Raw genomic sequence first — 19,199 nt, 5'->3', positions numbered from 1 at the left:
CGTGTGATTCCAATAAATATCTTCTAACCAATAAACAGTTTCAAATTTGACTTTTCTAATCACAGTAGCTGCATCTCATTGCAGTGCTAACGAAATTTTAAAAAATTTTGTGTTATGCACATAATATATCCATGAGCAGATTCCTTGCTAAGTTTTCGATTACCTTCGTGATTCGTCGTAAAGCGTTTCCTTCGAGTACAGTCAAAGTAAAAAATACCGAGTAGAAATTAAACAACAGGAATCAACAAGACGAATACGTTACGAGTTCGCTGGAAAATCATCCGCACTGTCGAAGTTTATTAGACCGTGACGCCAATCACTCCGCGTCCTCGATAAATTCGTTTCGTTGCAACCCGTAATTGCATTTGTGTTGCAACAACGACATTGTTCCCTCGGTCCATGCTCTCCCTCTCATTTTTCCTTTTTCTTATTTTTTAGCCGGATGCTAACAATGAAATTATCTTTCATTCGAAGAAGCACAGCCACCCCTGTGCCGCGTGGAAAATCGAATCGAACGCACACCACTTTGCCCTCAAGGGAGGTCCACCGTCGCTGTAACGATGTCCATGTAATGGTAACCAATTGTCTTCTGCTTGCAATCGTTTTTCCTTTAAAAAAGTGATCGCGAACCGCTGCGCAACTTCCACGAAAATTATGGACGTTCGGGAAAGGGGTTACACCAGCAGCCTCTCGCGCGAAATTAGATTTATATCCACGCAAAACATTCCGCTATTGTTCGGGGAACTCGACAAAAAGCGGTTACGTAATTACACGGCAAATTAAAAGTCATCGGTCGTGCGGACGCGCGTACAATACGTTTCGTCGGAAAGGTTTCTTGCCAACTTTTCGACTGTGTTTAGGGCGAATCGATATTTTCATGCGACAAAAGTGTCACGGCGCTGCAAGAACCGCGTTATTCAGATTCGAAAGTCACTGTTCCAAGGAGCGGCTAAATAAATTTAAATCGAAGACTATTTGATAATTAGTTTTCACCGTATTAAAGTGTTTTTGGATAGAAATTGACAACAAAATGTGTATTTTTCAGTGAATTACTAAGTTTCCTAATATGATAATCAATATCGGTATCTGATATAACAATCAGTAAATGAATTTAAATCGAACATCGAATTAAGGTCATATGTAGTAGGAATCTCGCTTCTTTTTTAAATCATTTGAAGCGATATTGAAACGTTCATCGATAGAAATTTATTCTAAAATACACTGCAGCGAATCACTAAATTTCTTAGTGTAGTGGTCAAGAGTAGTAAAACAGTTAGTCAGACGATGCTGGAATTTCGTGAAAAGGAAATCGGCACGATCGAAACGAACGCGATGGAACACGAGAAAAATACTTGGAGTCGATTCATCCTCCGAGTTCCTAAATCATTCACTGAAGCGGAACCGTGTCGTCGTCGTCGACATTGTCGTTGCGTGACCGAAGAAAAGTCAATACGATCTGAACGGAACATCCCATGTAATTGAATTTCCGACATTACTCGCGAGTTTAACATTTACTTCACGTTTGCGTAAAATCGTGTTCCCTCCTTTCGAGACATTCGCCGAGACACATACGCAAAATGATAGTTATATGGGGAGATCAGAGCCTGTTACGCTCGATTTCACGTTCGACACCTACGTATCCGACAATATCCGACGGAATAGTCAGTTTGATATCAAGACTGAGCGAAGATCTCGTTGAGACGTCGATTGTTCTTTTTCGCTCGATCGGATCTTACCCCCTGTTTCCCACTATCTTTTTCTCAGACGATCTCTCGATATCGAGAAAAGGATTCCCGAGTCACCGTCCCGAAATTAAATTCCCATTTCTGACTTTTCATTCGCGCAAAATACCAGCTTGTCGCGAAAGTTTCGCGACTCCAACTTCATTTTCCGCGTCTTGGGCTCGGTTATCGGAGCTGCAAATCGAATTGAATCGAATCGCTATCAATCGTTAAACTAAATTACCAATCGGAATTCGTACAGCTAGACGAAATGAATTGCAAATGGCACGGTCAATGGGACTTTCCCTGTTAATTTGCTTGCATTCTTCACGCGTTACCCCGGATGGATAAAATCAAGAGGCAAATCCAAGCGGTAAACGTTAAAGTTCCGTGCGACCACGCCTGTTTACAGATTTTCGCTACGTAGTTGCGAGTTCGGATTGTATTTACACTGAGGAAAATGTTTACATTCGGTGCAACAAAAATCACTACCTGTTTCGTACAACACAGACTGACTCCGTACAGGTGAAAAATATGCTTCGGGTAATATTTACAGGTGTAATATTTACTTTACGATAAAGTCTCCTCGGCTATTGCCAATAGGACCGATCTTGACTCACCGTATCTTACGCTGTATTCGATATGATGAATCGAATCCAAAGGAAAATTCAATTCCTTTCTTCTATATTTTTCTAACGTATATATAACAAAATTCGTTCTTGTTATCTTCTATACACTTTGATATTTGCATTAACGTTATTTGTAATTCTTCTGTAATTGCTAACTGTAATTTTCTTCCTTATCTGATTCTAGAACAGATTATAGTCAGAGCAAGAGCGACGTCAGCTTTTACGTCTAATGGAGGAAAGCTGAGCTTCTCTTAATGAAAACACCTCCTATTTCAGTTGGAATTTGATTCTACCTTAAAAATCGAAAATGTAAAACAATGGGGAACCTGATATCCGTACTTATTATTAATCTATTAAGGATCAAACGATAAACGTATATAGTTTATCATAACGTTATAAACGCTTCTACTCCTTTACTTTTTGTAAAATGGTAGAACCTAGGTGGAATAAATAATAACGAAAATACTACGAAGTATGTACATGTATATAACAATGGTACTATTTCTATAATAATAATAATAATAATAATAATAATAATAATAATAATAATAATAATAATAATAATATCTAATTATATAATGAGACTCCATTACGATCTAAATTGGTTAAATAAAATAGCAAATAAAACGTTACGTTAACACGACGTTAGCTCTTAACGGGTTACAAATGCAACGAGTAGGTAATAATCGTATGCATTTGAAACTTTACAGCTTAACTACAATTTCATCTGCACTGCCTTAATAACGCCGTTAACGTTTCATATCTCGGAAATGATATCCTACTGGGATCGCGATTTATCAGTGGCGAGATTCGAGCGAAGTCGTAAGAATGGTTGCTACTAGAACTGTGAACCGAGCAAGGAAAGCTCGATTAGCGTGTCAGCGACAACGCTAATGCAGCTGGAATTGAAAGTTGCCCGCCTGGCTGCTTGTTCTCGCGCTACCACGTTACTCTAGCATTTCCAATTCTGGCACTTATTCATTTTGCTTGAGCTCCTTGTGGAAAAACGCGTTCGAGTTAGTTCAAACAGAATCAAAGGAAAAAAAAAAGAAGAGAAGAACGTTCTAATGGATCGGAAGCGACGTCAGCGTTTACGTCTAGTGGAGGAGAGCCGAGCTCCCTTAACGAAAGCGCCTTCTATTCCAGCTACAAGGCTAATCGATCACGCTTATCCTTTAAATCTATAAAGGCGATAAAAGATCGCGTTTATCGTGGAACGTCAGACCTGCACCTTCGCTATAATTTCACCGGTTAAACAGGTTTCTGGGTTGATAAATTGCGATCGTGCTACGGACAAAGTTCCTCCATCTCGAATCGAAAGAAGATGAAACAGATGGAAAGAGCCGGAAGATAACGGTTTCTAATTTGTCCCAGTCAAAACACATCTCTGTCTCCATACTCTTGTCGTCGTCCCCCTTTCTTTCGCGTCAAGCCGATTCCCATTCGTTCAACGATTGGTAAAAATTGACTGATGCCTGATCGAGCGACCATTTATCACGACTAAACGATAAATTCGAATCAGTCAGGCCAAACACCACGGACGACTCGAACGTTAATGGCTCCGTGGACAACAACAGGGTGCGATATCGTCGCGAACCATGCACTCTGTCCACACGCATCCAGGATAATGGGATATCTTTGACATTCGAACAAAGCCATCGCTGGCCTCTGCCAAGCATCGGGAATATCCTTTGCAAAAGACAAGGCCGAATTCCCTAACACGGGACACTGTCGGGCCGACTGGCATACAATTGTGACGAAATAACGCATTCCTTTCGCGCGCCATCGCTTTGTTCTCCGAGACGACACCGCGTTGTCTCTAACCTCTCATCCCCTGGACAGGATATCGTTCGCAAACCTAGACGCGCCAGTAACTCGAAACCGAAGTTATCTTCCAGAGTAGAACTGTTTTGATTGTAATGTCACGCCATGAGAATTACTCCGACGTCGTATGTTTTGAGAGAAATGTTTCGCGATTGTTGCAACGCTGATCGATAGATCGGAATTGCTTATGGAACGACGAGCAAATTTCCCTGGCATTTTAATGGCTATTTAATTAGTTAGCTCCGCCGACGATAGGAATTTCGCAGCGACGCGTGCATCGATCGATTTAAATTCTCCGCGAATTTGCTTGATACGTGCGGCGCGAATGGGATAAAGGAGGGTGAAGTTTCTCCCGCGTCTGCTATGCGCTCTCCCTCAAAATATGCGCTTTTGAAACTTTTAAACATACGAAGGAAAATTTGCTTAAAATGCCGAAGTATTCACGGTCACTAATTACTTTTATTTTAACCCAATTGCTTGTCGTCCTATTTGTCTTTCTATAATAAATCTTCTTATTAAAGTGCATAAAGACAAAACCCTTGAAATCAAAATCATAGAACTACCGAATATCGTAAAACGATCTCATCGATAAATAAGATAAAGTACTGCTAAACATAGCATCGAAACACTCTTCAATTAACCTATATTTCAAACCTAACGATCTATTTCCTTGCAACGTCATCTTACCCTGAATACAGTTCTCTGAATAGGTAGCCGAAACACATAAGACGTTAAATATTGCTATTTTATCGGGATTATTGAACAGTTGGCCAAGAGTTAAACGGACATAACTGGGAACAGACAAGAACAGTAACTGTGGAAGATCTGATCGATTCATAGTGCAGTACCGGAACAAGCCGCAAGGCATCTATTCAAGCACACACTCGGTCGATTTAATACCCTAATCTCGTAGACGCCAATGGTAGGCAAAGTTCCGCCAAGTACTCTCCGAGTAGTCCGATTGGGGGCATACACGTGTCAGAAATCATAAGCTCGATCGTATTTCCTTCAAACTCAAACTGTATCCAACAAATCTTCGTGTAAAATTAGTACGTCTACTCACGATGAACTCAAAGTGCCAGGCTTAGCTCTGTGGTCCGCGGTTTCGTCCGCAGACGAAATAAGTAAAATGATTATAGATATCAATAGTAACGAAACTAAAATTTTAACAAGTCTACAAAAAATTTGTTGGAAACGATATTTTGTACTCGCGTAGTAAAGATTAAAAATGGCTGTCATCGGTGGCTTCTTCTGCATCTAACTTAAACACGTTAAGGTTAACTATACAAACTATGTGACATAAAACCTACGCTTTCGTGTAAAGAGCAGTTATTACAGTAAAAAATGAAGTACATAGTAAAGACACGAAGAAATGGCATTTATACGATAAAGAAATTACACTCTGGTAATATACGAGCAATACTTTCATTGGAGTATGCGTGTCAATTCATATTCTACACCACATACAAAAGTTCCATTAAAAATAAAAAGTGTATTAAAACTTTTGAGTAGGAGTTTACGTGATTGACTAGTCACTGTTCGTATTTTATGGCGTATCGCATAATTACTTTTCCGGTCAGTTCGATTTCGTGGTCTTTTTTAAGATCTTTTTCGGTTATCAAAATGTTAACATTCGTTTACTCTTGTATCACCCTGTACGTGAAAATTCAAGGGTTTCGAAAATTAAGCGACTAATTTGACAAAGTGGCATTCGGCTAGCCCTGGGAACGTTGAAAGTCAAGAATAAACGAGGTCGGTTCGTTTTCGGTGTAAACGGGCAGAGCTCGGCCGGTGTTCGATACGCGACGTCGTTGCAAGGTTTATCGGCCCTGACACGTGTTACGACTACGGATTCGACGGCTACGATGACGTAGGAAGGGTGTGAACGAGACAAAATCCGAGGCTCCGGACCGGAGGCCACGCTACATCCCAGCGTCGATCGTTGGACGATCGAAACCCCTTTGATCAAGTAGCGGTAAACATTCTCCCAGGTCACGGATGAAAGCTCGGCCCTGTTTCCAGCCTCCGGTCTGGCCACGAAATCACAAACCTCTCTGTTCGCCACCTGCTCTCTCCCTCTTTCTCTCTCACTCGCATGCCTCTTTATAACACTTTTCCCCTAACTAAATATAGAGCCGGGATACTGCACGTCGGCGAAAAATTGTTAAATCGTTCGTAGCAACGAAACGTTCTTGTGAACATTGCCGCAAAATGATCGACAATTACGCAGACCGCACTTCTTGTATTTCGAGCCTGAAGGAAATAGGAATTGGCAAAATAAAAGTCGAAACATAAGATGATTTTTCCTTTCGCTAGTAGACATAAAGAGAGTTATTATTATTAATTAATCGTATGACGAATTACTTTCGCTTTCGTTTTACATATACAACGCGTTACGAAAATATTTTCAATATTGTTGCTGTTGACTTCAGTATTCTTGTTATAATAAGAATTTCATAATTTATATGTAGAATATCTATGTCAATTGGAAGCTTGGTTGCTCCGATATACATTCTCCTTGATAAGAATTGTGGAACTTGTTTTGAAACTTGTATCTCAACAGTTATTTTTCTCGATGCAGTTTATATCAATTAATAGCTTAAACACTCTCATTGAGCCTCATTAAGTCTCTTGAGTCGTTAAAGTTGTACAATAATCGTAAAATCGTATAATCCCTGTATTTGCCATTAATTATCATCATAATATTCAATAAAGCATTGGTTAATTACCATACTTAACCTGCTTTCTGCACACACATATCCGTGCTTTCTCCACACACGATTTCGATATTAACTTCTCTAATGAGCAATCGCATATACTCGTACGATATACAATATCAATGCTGCAGAATTTTCTTTGATTCAACTAGCGAGAAAATCGCAAGATATACGTAGAAGCGAAGGGAAATGCTGGAGCATTTGCTTCGCGACGCAATTGTAATAAAAAGCGACAGCTTTCCGATGATACCGGAGAAACGCAGCTTTATATCTTCAGTCTCTTACATACTAACCAACCACGAGCTTTCTTACCAATCTTCCTTCGCCTGTTTCAGATCCTCTGAAAGATGCGACGACTCGTTAAAGCCGTCTAGTCGAAGCGACGAAACCTTCCACGTCGCAATCGTTCGAATCCCAACAACTACAATCGTATTCCTGAAACGAACTAAGGAAACACAGATAATCAACGCAAAGAAACTCGCGAAGAAGACAGTTGAAGGAGGATAGACATCGTAGAAATCCGTGTATACATCAACGGATCTCTTGTTAGATTTAAAAAATGAGAGATAAGACGAAAATCGGGAGGAGGAAACGCGGCGTCGACGGATCGACGACCTGATAGGACCGGGTCTCTGATTGAAAGAGCGCGCGAAGCTGGCTGCGCGTGCCACGAAAAATGAACGAAAGCGCGGTCTACCTGCTCGGATTGGAAGAAGAGGCAAACGTATCGAGTAATCAATTGAATCGAAGTTTTTACAACGCGAGTTTTCCGCCCCAGAACCGTACCTACGAAGATCTTTGGAACCTTGCCACCGATAGGGCCGGTCTAGCGATACTCTTGTTCCTGTTCTCGGTCGCCACCGTGTTCGGTAACACGCTGGTTATTCTGGCGGTGGTGAGGGAAAGGTATCTCCACACGGCGACCAATTATTTCGTCACGTCATTGGCGTTTGCGGACTGTTTGGTCGGACTAGTGGTGATGCCGTTCAGCGCGATTTACGAGGTGCTGGAGAACCGTTGGCTGTTCACCACGGACTGGTGCGACGTTTGGCGTTCGCTGGACGTCCTCTTCTCGACCGCTTCGATCTTAAATCTCTGCGTTATCAGCTGGGATCGTTACTGGGCGATCACCGACCCGTTCACCTATCCGAGCAAAATGAGCAGGAAACGTGCCGCCATCCTGATAGCCATCGTGTGGATCTGCTCGAGCGCGATCTCCTTTCCAGCCATCGCGTGGTGGAGGGCTGTCCGCACGGAGGAAGTGCCAGAGGACAAGTGTCCGTTCACCGAGCACCTGGGTTATCTGATCTTCTCGTCGACCATCAGTTTCTACTTACCCCTGTTCGTGATGGTGTTCACCTATTACAAGATCTACCGGGCTGCCGTGTTCCAGACCAAGAGCCTCAAGCTCGGTACCAAACAAGTTATAATGGCCTCAGGTGAATTGGAGCTCACTCTGAGGATACATCGAGGAGGCGGGACAAATACCGACGCCAAGCACCTGTTTCGCACCGCTTCGAGCACGCCCGAAGATCTTCAGGATCTCGAAGAGCCTCTGACAACCATGCACAACAACTGTTTAACCAGAGTGCCCTCGACAAGGATCAATAAGCAGCATCGGGGAAACAATTTCTCCCTGTCGCGCAAGCTAGCAAAGTTCGCCAAGGAGAAAAAGGCAGCCAAGACTTTGGGCATCGTAATGGGTGTCTTCATCATCTGTTGGCTGCCATTCTTCGTCGTAAATCTCTGGTCAGGCTTTTGCTCGCAGTGCATCTGGCAAGAGAAAATCGTATTTGCCGCGGTCACATGGTTGGGTTGGATCAACAGCGGTATGAATCCGGTGATATACGCCTGCTGGAGCAGAGACTTTCGAAGGTAAGCTTCTTGTTGTCTAAGATTTGTTCTATCCGCTGAAGATTTTGCATGAAATCTCATTTCCGCAGAAATATGACGAATTATCGATTCTGATTTTGGAAGCTCTGACCTCGAAATAGAGTAAGTTTACTTATCACTAAAGTGGTATCCCACTGCTAATTGGTTGGCGGGACATCGGTAAACGCATCTCGATGCCACAACCAACGTTAATGGGCTTGTAACTACGCCAGACAGTTACGGATCGCGACGGTAAATTAATGAGTAAAGAGAAACGAACCGCTAAGGCGCAAATAGGACGTAAATGCATTTCGTTTGGCCAACGCGCCAACAAGTCGTGTTCTTCAACTCGAGTTGACACGTAGATAGCATGTTTACTTGAAATCCGGTACTGAGTGGAAGAATGGTCGTGTCCTATCTCTTTAAAGTAAATTACGCGATGTGTACTATATTTCCAAAATTCGGGCTTTACGAACAAAAGTCTGCTTAAATATAGACTGCGAGGGAATCGGAAAACCTATTTAAAATACAATAAAGATGAAATATTTCTCAGAAAGTGACGGTTTAGTCGGAAAAATATCCTAGACGCACGCGAGGGAGTTGGAATCGTCCGGTGGCTAATAATTGTCGGAACGGAGGCCACTTGGGTCCTGTTAAATTCATCTCGGTAAAATACAGCAACCTTAGAACGGCATGAGTTGAACACGAGTCCGTATCGATAATCAATTTTACCGAAACAGCCGTAACATACAAATTTTCGTGCGAAGGGTATAAATCCTTTTAAAAATTATTCCAAGTATAATACAGTCGATTCAATTCGACCATTGGCGTTGACAAATCGATTCTCGATAACGTTGTTTCTGTACGATCGAACAGCAAATACTTTTCTATTTTTCTAACCGGGTGAAAATGGCACGTGGGCCAATCCCACCAACAGAGTTGTTAGCGAACGGGAAAATGTACATTTTGTTTGAATGCATCTAAACTGCATGGTGACAAATCACCGAGCGTAACTTCCGCTATATCAGTCGTTCCTGAGTTCGCAAATGAATACGCTGAATAATTGGCGACAAAGTTTCAGGAGAAAACGGAAGGTATGCAAATAACGCGATTTAATTACGCGTTGCCGCACGCGTTCGCGAGGTGGAGCAGGGGTTTAAAATGGAACGCGGAAACTCTGACAGGAATGAATCGCGTGAACACGAAAGAATCTACACCATTCTAACGGCTGCCGTTGTCCCTTTAATTAAATCCTACTTACAGGCGGCGTATCGTTAAAGCGGAATGTTCGCTTTTCATCCCCCTCACCCCCGGGAAACTAAACATACACCAGAGTATCGTGAGATCGATCTATCCCCCGCAATTCGGTCCCATCAATCTCTTTCCGGTTTCGAGCGCGGAAACGAGACATCCTCCAACTGATTTTTCAAAAAGTCGTTCTGCCCGAAAATACGAACGAATAGCAAGGGTAGGTAACGCACTGGTATAATATGGTCGGTGAAAAATGATGACAACGTTCGGAGAATAAATAACGGTGATACCTGCGTGACGAGAAAAACGGAGAGTATAAGTGAAACAGAGGGGTGAAAAAGGTGAGACGAAAGCAACTGGAAACGGAGCGAGAAGAAAAGTAGCAAAGGGTGGCGCGGAAAGAACATTAACTCGATGGAGTGTACGAGTCTGTATTTGTCTCAATCTCGAGCTTCTTCTTGCTTCTTTTTGCTATTTTCACGAAAAAAACGCTATTCTCATGCGTATGGCGTGATTTTCTTCTCTATCCGAGTTTTCGAATAATTTTCTAGCTAATTTTCAACTTCGCACGTGTAAAAGTTAAGGGAATTACTTTCGATGCTTGTAGAGTGATGATCGAGGTAAAGACCGCCGTATATGTAACACTAAAATGCATGAGCGACATATACAAGTCTCTCACAAACCAAACTAACGAACTCCACTCTTTTATTAATTTATTAATTTCACTAATTTATTAATAGATGATTAATATCCGATTTCTTAAAAACAAATGATTTACTTCTAAAAGTTCGTTTATCATAAGAAGTTGACGAAATAAATAAATATAAATTTCTATATTTTTCAGTTTATGAAGCTAATCAATGAAATTCCTGAATATCTAAAATTAACTCTATATATGAACGAGTAATATCACCACCTATTTCATTTAATGAAATTATTGTACGTACAATACAACAAGATACATTTTACAATCCAAAAATTTTTTCAACCATGTTTTGAATAGCAATGAATATACGAAAACAATATTTGATTAGAGATCCTTGAAACCCAGTTCGCCGCTAAATAATTCGAGTTAACAATTCACCATTTCGAAATTTCTGAAAAATTTACTTTTCTCGTTGTATCGTCAACAAGCTGATGATACGTATTTTAATAGAATATACCGTCTCGGCAACGGCATAAATGATTTAGCAATCAAGCTATGGTCGCATTCCATTTACATGCTATCCATACATTGACAACGAGATTTATTGTTGGTGACGCGACAGTAATAAAATATAAACAATGAAAAATTAGTAGAATTTGTGGAAAATATTAATGGAGTTTTTATGTGTCATGAATTAAAATCATGGCACGTCTATTTTTCGGGATATCTGAGCATTAGAAACCGATATTTCTTAATCAAGTCAAGTTTCTTTCGCATTAGAGCCTCAAAAGACATTATCTTTGCATATTTTATCATATTCATGAATAAATTACACGTGCTAAGACGTAGATGGAAGAAAGAAGAAGTTGATAGAATCAAAATAACGAATGAAAGCGGATCGCCTCTTTGTTCGGGAAATTGAAATATTCGCCTGTAGCTAAAAGTTTAATTATCTACACGTATAGTTGCGGATATATATATGGATAAAAGAAACTTTAACATCGATGCGCTATAAATTTTAGTAACTTTTGTACTAAAAACTTTTTACAATATTGGTAGCGTAAATATTGATCGTCCCTATTTTATCTTATATGTATATTACATTTATTCGTTACTCTTGTTAAGTATAACTCTGTTTCATAAAATGACGGTATCTCCTTATACTTCTTATTTTATAAACTTTCTTTTGTTCGCCATTATATAATATACAGAATTTAGCCTTTTAATATTCAAGTGGTCAGCAAATAACATTGATGCACTACTGAACATTATTGTTTCGCTTTTCTGCTGAATGGATAGGTAGTTATGAATGTGCCAATATTTGTCCGATGATGTTCATACGTTGTATTGGCGGGTGGGCAACAACCTCAATGCATATTTGGCCGATTTATTATAAAATACGAAGCGATAACGATACTTTGTCGACCATTAGCCGACGGTGCAATCGACGATTTAGAAGGCTGGTGCGAAACTTCTGGTATCCACTGACAAATCAATCACGATTTACCGTGGTTCGTGCTCCTGGTGGCGCGTAATAACGAAAATATAGCACTGTGTTTACCGGTCTAACTTACGAGGTCCGCCATTATATGTAAATGGGGTCACACTGTTATCGCCGCGGTCTGCTTGGTCTCTGCGTTCTTGCGAATGTATTCCAGGTGCATAACGCGTATTCGCTGTTAGCCGGTTCATCGACATGCGAACGAGTCCGTCCACTGTCATCCTGACATTTCCCTTACGGAGACATAATTTTCGTTTCACTGAACAAACTTCCGGAATCAACCCCTTTCTTGTATGACTCGAACTGCTTGCTATTCCGTACAAACCATCGTGAATATCTATTCAGAATGAAGGTAGTAAAAAAGATTTATATCGGAGGAGAACCGCCAAGACGGAAGTGGCGAATAGGAAGAGACGCAAAGTCACGATCCAAGTGTCATCCGATATAAAACAAAGAATTTATCTTCGATGAGATGCACGAATAAGTTTCCGAGGGACAGAAGCGAATATACAGGGTGGTTTGTGAATTTCCTAATATTGGCCAGCTTTATCGATGCAGGAGTTGTGCCAGAGCATCCAGAGTGACGGGCAGTACTATTCCCGATTTTTTTCAGGCCATTTCCATGAGTTTTCAATCTCATCAACATTCTTTTAAGTAAAATTGCGTATCTTTTTATACACCACTCGATACATGTTTTTATCCTGCATAAAAATGTATTAAGGAACGATACAAGACAGTGTTTCTTGTGTTTATGCCTCATGAATGAAAACTAACTTTGACATAACTCATGATACAATTTTTTATATCGCCAAAAGTATAGATAACCATAAGATATTCGCGAATCCAAGGAAAGTGAAACGCTTTATATGACAGAACAAAATTACTTGCACATCGGGACAAAACTGTACGAAATAACAGCACGACAAAAGATTTCTTAGCATCTTTTTACTTAGAAATATATAATTAAAACTCTAAAGTAATGAAATCTTAAAAAAGAATAGATATCTGGCTTGCAACGAGAAAACAAATTACGATAATTGCTTATCTGTATGTACGTTACCAAATTATTGGTATATTTGATAAAAGCTATCATTCTGCTCATCTCATAATTTCCTTCCATATTTGGAACATGAAATACAAGAACATAATTAATGGCATTACTCTTTTATATATTTTTTCCCTCATTTTCTATTATCTCTGGCTTTCATTCTAGTAATTTTTAAATGCGGAATTTCATGAAAGTACCTCTGTTTTGTAGTGAAGTCTTTTTAGAATACTTTTGATGTTGTTCACGTAGACCATTTTTATTTAAATAATTCTGTAGCCCCTTCTAAAGTGGTAATAATTAGTTGTGAAAACATGGAAAAAATTATCATAAATTCTGGATTTTTCCTAATTGTAAATCATAATTCTTCAAATTTCTTTTATTCTGTTGCCTCGGTATTATGTTGTATGTATAATTATGTATTTCTAAATGAAATTATTTCAAAAAATTTTTTTTCATTTTCCATTGTATTTTGAGACTCGGTATAAATATGGAAAATTTTTTATTTAACTGGTATTATTCAAAATAAAAACGTCGTAGAAAATTGAGATAAAACTCTTCATGATACAATCAATTAAATTTACTTAAAATAAAACCTTCGAAGTCCTCTATTATACGTATATTCATAATGCTCCAAAATGAAACAGATGTATTTTTCAAATCGTAAATAATAAAAGAAAAATTACCATAAACCACTTCATGATACAATTAGTAAAATTTACGAGGGAATATTTCCCTACTTGTACGCTGGCCGTAGATCGTGTACCCAGATGTTATAGCCACCAGAAGCAGCAGTGTAAAGTCTTAGGGGTGATTTATGCGAAATATCAATTCCATGGCGGTGGAACGAGATGACGTAGCCGGTGGTATCAAACGACATCACGAAGCTCGTTTAATTGCTCGTCAAGCATATCACAAGTCTTTTCGTTACATCGAGAGACACTAACTGGGGAAACAAAAACTCGATAGCGTCTATCATGAAAACATCCTTACGAGGGAAGATAAACGGAAAAAAGGAAATGCGTGAGAAGTTCTATACAAATATTATTAACTTGGCGCCAAATTCCAAAGGTTCGAATGTAATAAGAGTTGATTCGTTTAGGAATTCTTTTTCATCCTTTGCCAAGTTTATTTGCAATGTATCTGCTAATTACGGGAAATTAGAAGCAAATGTGATGCTGTACAGGCTTTTGTCAATGTTTCTCTATACTTTTTAACTTCAAATACACAATGCCATCTATAGATATTAATACACCTACCGGTTACATTCATCGGAGAACTCCAACAAATTATATGTTATTTAATATTTTACGTTACAAGACACATTGCAAATAAAATAACTCATTTATAATAAAATAAATACAAGATAAAAGCAGTGAATTAAATATATTAAATATCAATTGATTAATTAATATGTGATCGACAACATATGTTCAACCTTTAAATGTTTTTAGTTGTTTTCAATATCGATGGAGCTGATCTAGCACATGGTGTCTCTCATACCTTTAAATTCGTAGGCTATTGTGCAAAAAAACACGAGGGAATAAAAAGGAGAGAAAGCGTTGAACAGGTTTGTTAGCGTAAATTGATGATTTGTTTAAAAACGAATTACACCGAGTCGATACACGTTTGACTGTTATTGTTGATTAATGAGTACAGCTGATAGACAATTAAGAGCACTCGGAGCGCCGCGCCGCTTCGAGATGAATTAGCGCTCTTCTCTAGTAAAACGAACGACAAAAGATAAAACGATGTTAAAAATATAGTGATATTAACCATTCGAAAATTATGTTTCTCTCTCAATGAGAAATTTAACGTGACGTAAAGCGTCGCTCGTAACGCCTGGGTCCCGGCAAGCCCGTAAAGATGTATTTAATTCGAAATGAAATTTCGTGGGTCACCGCGGGATTAATACAATTTCCTGAGAGAATTTTAGAGACAACCCGGTCTTGGTCTCGCGTGAACCTCGTGGTACTCGTTTCTAAAATTACTCAAATGCAATAAACGACAATCAAGCGTCGGATAGACAATCGCAGAAATAACAAGTTTGCACCGTGGAAAGGCAGCAAGACTAACTGCAAACGAAGCAACGAGACGTTTTCCCGGGTGCTCCTTTGTACGGCACCAGTACTCGTGTCCTTGCAAGCTTGAAAAAAGCTCTCCTATTAAAATCGCCCAAAGAACCGCACACGCTTCAAGTTGAAGAATAGACATGCTTAAGGCTCCCTTTCCTCCCTTTTACGCTCTCGAGCCCGTGTTGCGGGGAAACAAAAAGCTTTACCAGATACCAGGAAGGAAACACGGAAATCTACCGTGGATTAGAAATTGCAAAAGAGTCGATCATAGTTTAGAAACCGACCATCCGTTTAACACGTTTCGGTAATCCTCGATAGCGAAGCAATACTGTCGAGGCAGAAACTATCGGGCCAACACTACTTATCTAGGATGAGACGGCGAACGATGCAACCATCCCTTAAATTACGTCCGTAAACACGTGCGTCTACGTGAGAATTTCCATCCGTGCAATTGATATTGCCTGGCCTCGGATCAGGTGATATGAACTTCCAATGCGGCGAGTATCGATTTCACGGAGTTTATGCCTCGTTCTTTCCCCACAATCTTCCACGGGCACATCGTTCCGCTTACTTTCCTCCTCTTCCGCAACAGAGGCCGGAATTCTTTGCTCGTACCCCGGCGGAATAACGCCTCTAATTGTAGGCAAGCGTAATAAATTCAGTCACGCGAACAAGTCCGCATTAAGTCAAGGTTTCGACATCCAGCGGCCGTCGAGCCGAGGATAGCTAATTTTCCTCGTCGCTGCATCTTTTACGGAATCCACGGTGATATGTGGGTAGTTTACAACGGTGAAAAATATCGATGAACAATATGTGCGTGTTATTCAAGGATGAACAAGCCGATTCAACGAAACACGGCTCATAACTTGGCAGGGACAAACGGTTGAAACAGCAGGATCCTTCGCGAGCAAAAACACCTGCATTTCCATCTATTTTGCATGTCTGCGCATATTATACATCGTGCCTGGACCGTGTAAATCACTGTTCTAGGAAAAATACGACGGAGCCTGAACATCGCGCCAAAGAAAAGCCGAAATAGAAAATTAAATTACTTTTCTCGCACCATAGTTTAAGGATACAGCTGTCGTGCGGAGTAACGCCGTCTCCCTTTTTTTCTCTTTCTCTCGAGGAACAGAATCATTTTTCCACGGCGAATTACTTTTACGATTTCATCTACTCTCTCTGTTTTCACGAAGAACGTGAGACTCAAAACGTCCACGGTAACTATATATTTTTTCTCCTTTAACGACAAACGACGACGACGATTTTCCTCGGGTAGCACGTTTTCACGTGAACGTTTCAAAGGACTGAGAACAAAAGTTCAAATAACTGTACCAGTGCGTTGTTCGCGTAAAACGCAATGAACGCGAAAACTTTCACTACGGATCGTCGGTTTCCTTGCTTCCGTCCATTGCTTTCAAACGAATAGATATCCTGGTGACTGATTCCAATTTCGCAAAAAGGAAAATACCTTGGAAGCAACCAAGTCTTTACGAGTTAGATACGAATCGGAAAGTTGTTCAAAGGAGGGTGACAGCAGCCGTATAAATTTTTTTAGCTCGCCTGAAACTTTCCATTGTTCCCCACGAATACTGACTCTCGTTAAATTTCATATAGCAAAAACGGTCGGTATAACTAGTTATCGCAGACTCGAATACCATTTGATATTCTACGAAACGGTAGTCGCGAAGCGCAGTTCGCATTAATCGCGTATTAATTAAACAGAGCACGTTAAAGCATCTTGATACGCATTGAATATTCTATTATATTTTGGGCCGTAACAAATATGAAATGTTGATAGGTACATTGAAAAATATTAAATAATCGAAAGATGTAAAATAAATTAGCGACAAAATGTAAATCGATCAATTAAAGAACGTAAATCGATCAACCAAAAAACATAGACGAATGAACCAAAAAACATTAAATAAACGAATCAAAAATATATAAACAAATAGTAAAATGTAAATAATAGTGCCGAGAATAAGTTGGGTGTATTGTCTAAATATCACAATTAAATTGTATTTTAACTGTATTTTCCTTACTGCGATCTAGCAAAAAACATAAAACCAATGAATAAAGAAGCTAATGAATCGAAAATTGCGATCAAACGGAACAAAAATACATAAACAAAAGATTAATTAATTTTATATTTAAATTAGCCATGTTTGCTGTGACAAATAAATAAATGAACCGAAGAATATACACAAACAAGCAATAACAAAACATTTCCAATTAAAAGAAACTCGAATTTTTATGTTAAATTTCAGCAAACAAAGTGACCTTTAATATTTTAACAAAATCTCTATACGCGAGATTGAAACGAGAAATCATATAGATCAATAACGATCTTTTTATACCGTCACAAAATTAAAACATTCTTTAGCGATGAAAAGCTACGATTGAATTGAAAATGATTTAAAAAATGTAACACATAAATAAACGAATCAAACAATGTAAAGCAACGAACCAATAAATGTAAACCAACGAACCAATAAATGTAAATCAACTAACCAAATGTAAATCAACGAATCAAAAGGATGTGAATAAACAAATAATAAAAATGAAAATAAAGGAAAATCTATTAAATTGTCGCAAAAGTTTCTTTCGTTTCATAAGAAAATAATGGATGCACAACATTTTTTGTTTTATATCATTTTATTGGATCACGTATGATCCATTTTCTAGTAATAGAACAAAATTTATAGCAGTAGAACAAAATGGATAATACATAATTCAATAAAATAATATAAAACAACAAACGTTGTGCATCCGTTATTTTCATATAAAAACGAAAGAAACTTTTGCGACAATCTAATATACAATCAAATAAAAATAATGTGGACCAACTAATGTTACGCTTCAATTAGCCCAATTTTATTCGCTGCAACAGTACGTTATAAGTCGATGCCACCCTGAAGGATCGGATCAAAGAGCTCGACATAATGGAGGATGTCAGTGATTTCACGGAAAGCGAGTCGTCGCCACGTGCAAAGAACTTGTTTAAACTTTTAATAACGCGTTCGCGGGGACAAAAGCACTGCCGGAAAGATATTTCATGAGAGGATCCGAGAATAACCAGACTAAGAACGTACCTCTGTACGGCCTGCGTACGAACAAGGAAGCGAGAAGAATAAAACTAATAACAAAGGAATCTATTCAGTGATATTTCACTGACAGGGATTAAAGCGCGTTTCGAAGAGAACGTCGCTGTTCGAAGAGCTCTGCAACTTGCGCCATTCCTTTGAAAAGCTTCTTAATGGAGAAGAAAGCGCGTGCCGGTTTGAAATTTTATCGAAGAGGCGAGCCGTTATTGATTTCATCGGTGCCAGGAAAACTGATACATTGCCTATAGTTCGCCAAGTTAGCCCCAACCCCCGTTGCAATACGCTCATATATTCGCGAGGTAAATTATTCCCAAAGTTAGACACATACAAGATATCCTATGTCTGAAAAGCGATAAACATCCCCAGCGTATTTAACAGACCATTCGAAAACAAATACACTAGCATAATGTAGAACCTATATCTCGTACCTTCGATATCTAGATGAACGAAACGGTTCACAATTGTGCTTCTCTTACAGTAATCGACAAATATACATACATAACTGGATGGGACGTACGTGGATAGATAGTGAAAATAGACATCGACGAAGTTTCATTATATATGTCGTATTTACACAGAAATGTAGATACTATTTTCTATTATTTATTAAATAATCTACTTACTAGAAGGGCATATAATGAATAAAATTTCAGTATGTAGTAATAATAATAATAATAATAGAAATTCAGTAACACTAGCACCGGTTCGATTAAACTTCATACTTCCTCTACTTCTATTTACTTTTGGCCCCGATTATAGTTTACCGTATCCCTTTTCGATAAATATACCGTATACAAATGAGTACTCCACT

The 19,199-nt window shown here is 39.1% G+C and overlaps 1 protein-coding gene across 3 annotated transcripts in view; it reads left to right on the top strand.

The window, feature by feature from the left end:
* Positions 1-19,199, top strand: part of LOC132912047 (dopamine receptor 2) — a 79,103-nt gene that overhangs the window by 22,733 nt on the left and 37,171 nt on the right. For 2 of the 3 annotated variants that reach the window (XR_009659140.1, XM_060969155.1), the window contains exon 2: positions 7,227-8,766. Coding sequence is in view for 2 of the 3 variants with exons in the window: in XM_060969155.1 (XP_060825138.1) it covers positions 7,568-8,766 (1,199 nt within the window). In the remaining variant the exon portion in view is untranslated. Of the gene's footprint in view, positions 1-438; positions 575-7,226; positions 8,767-19,199 lie in introns of all 3 variants that reach the window. The other variant, XM_060969156.1, reaches the window with a different exon arrangement.

This window comes from Bombus pascuorum, chromosome 11 (genome assembly GCF_905332965.1).
Source record: "Bombus pascuorum chromosome 11, iyBomPasc1.1, whole genome shotgun sequence".
NCBI lineage: Eukaryota > Metazoa > Arthropoda > Insecta > Hymenoptera > Apidae > Bombus > Bombus pascuorum.
Note: the sequence above shows the minus strand (reverse complement) of the source record. Positions and strands in the feature narration are given on the sequence as shown.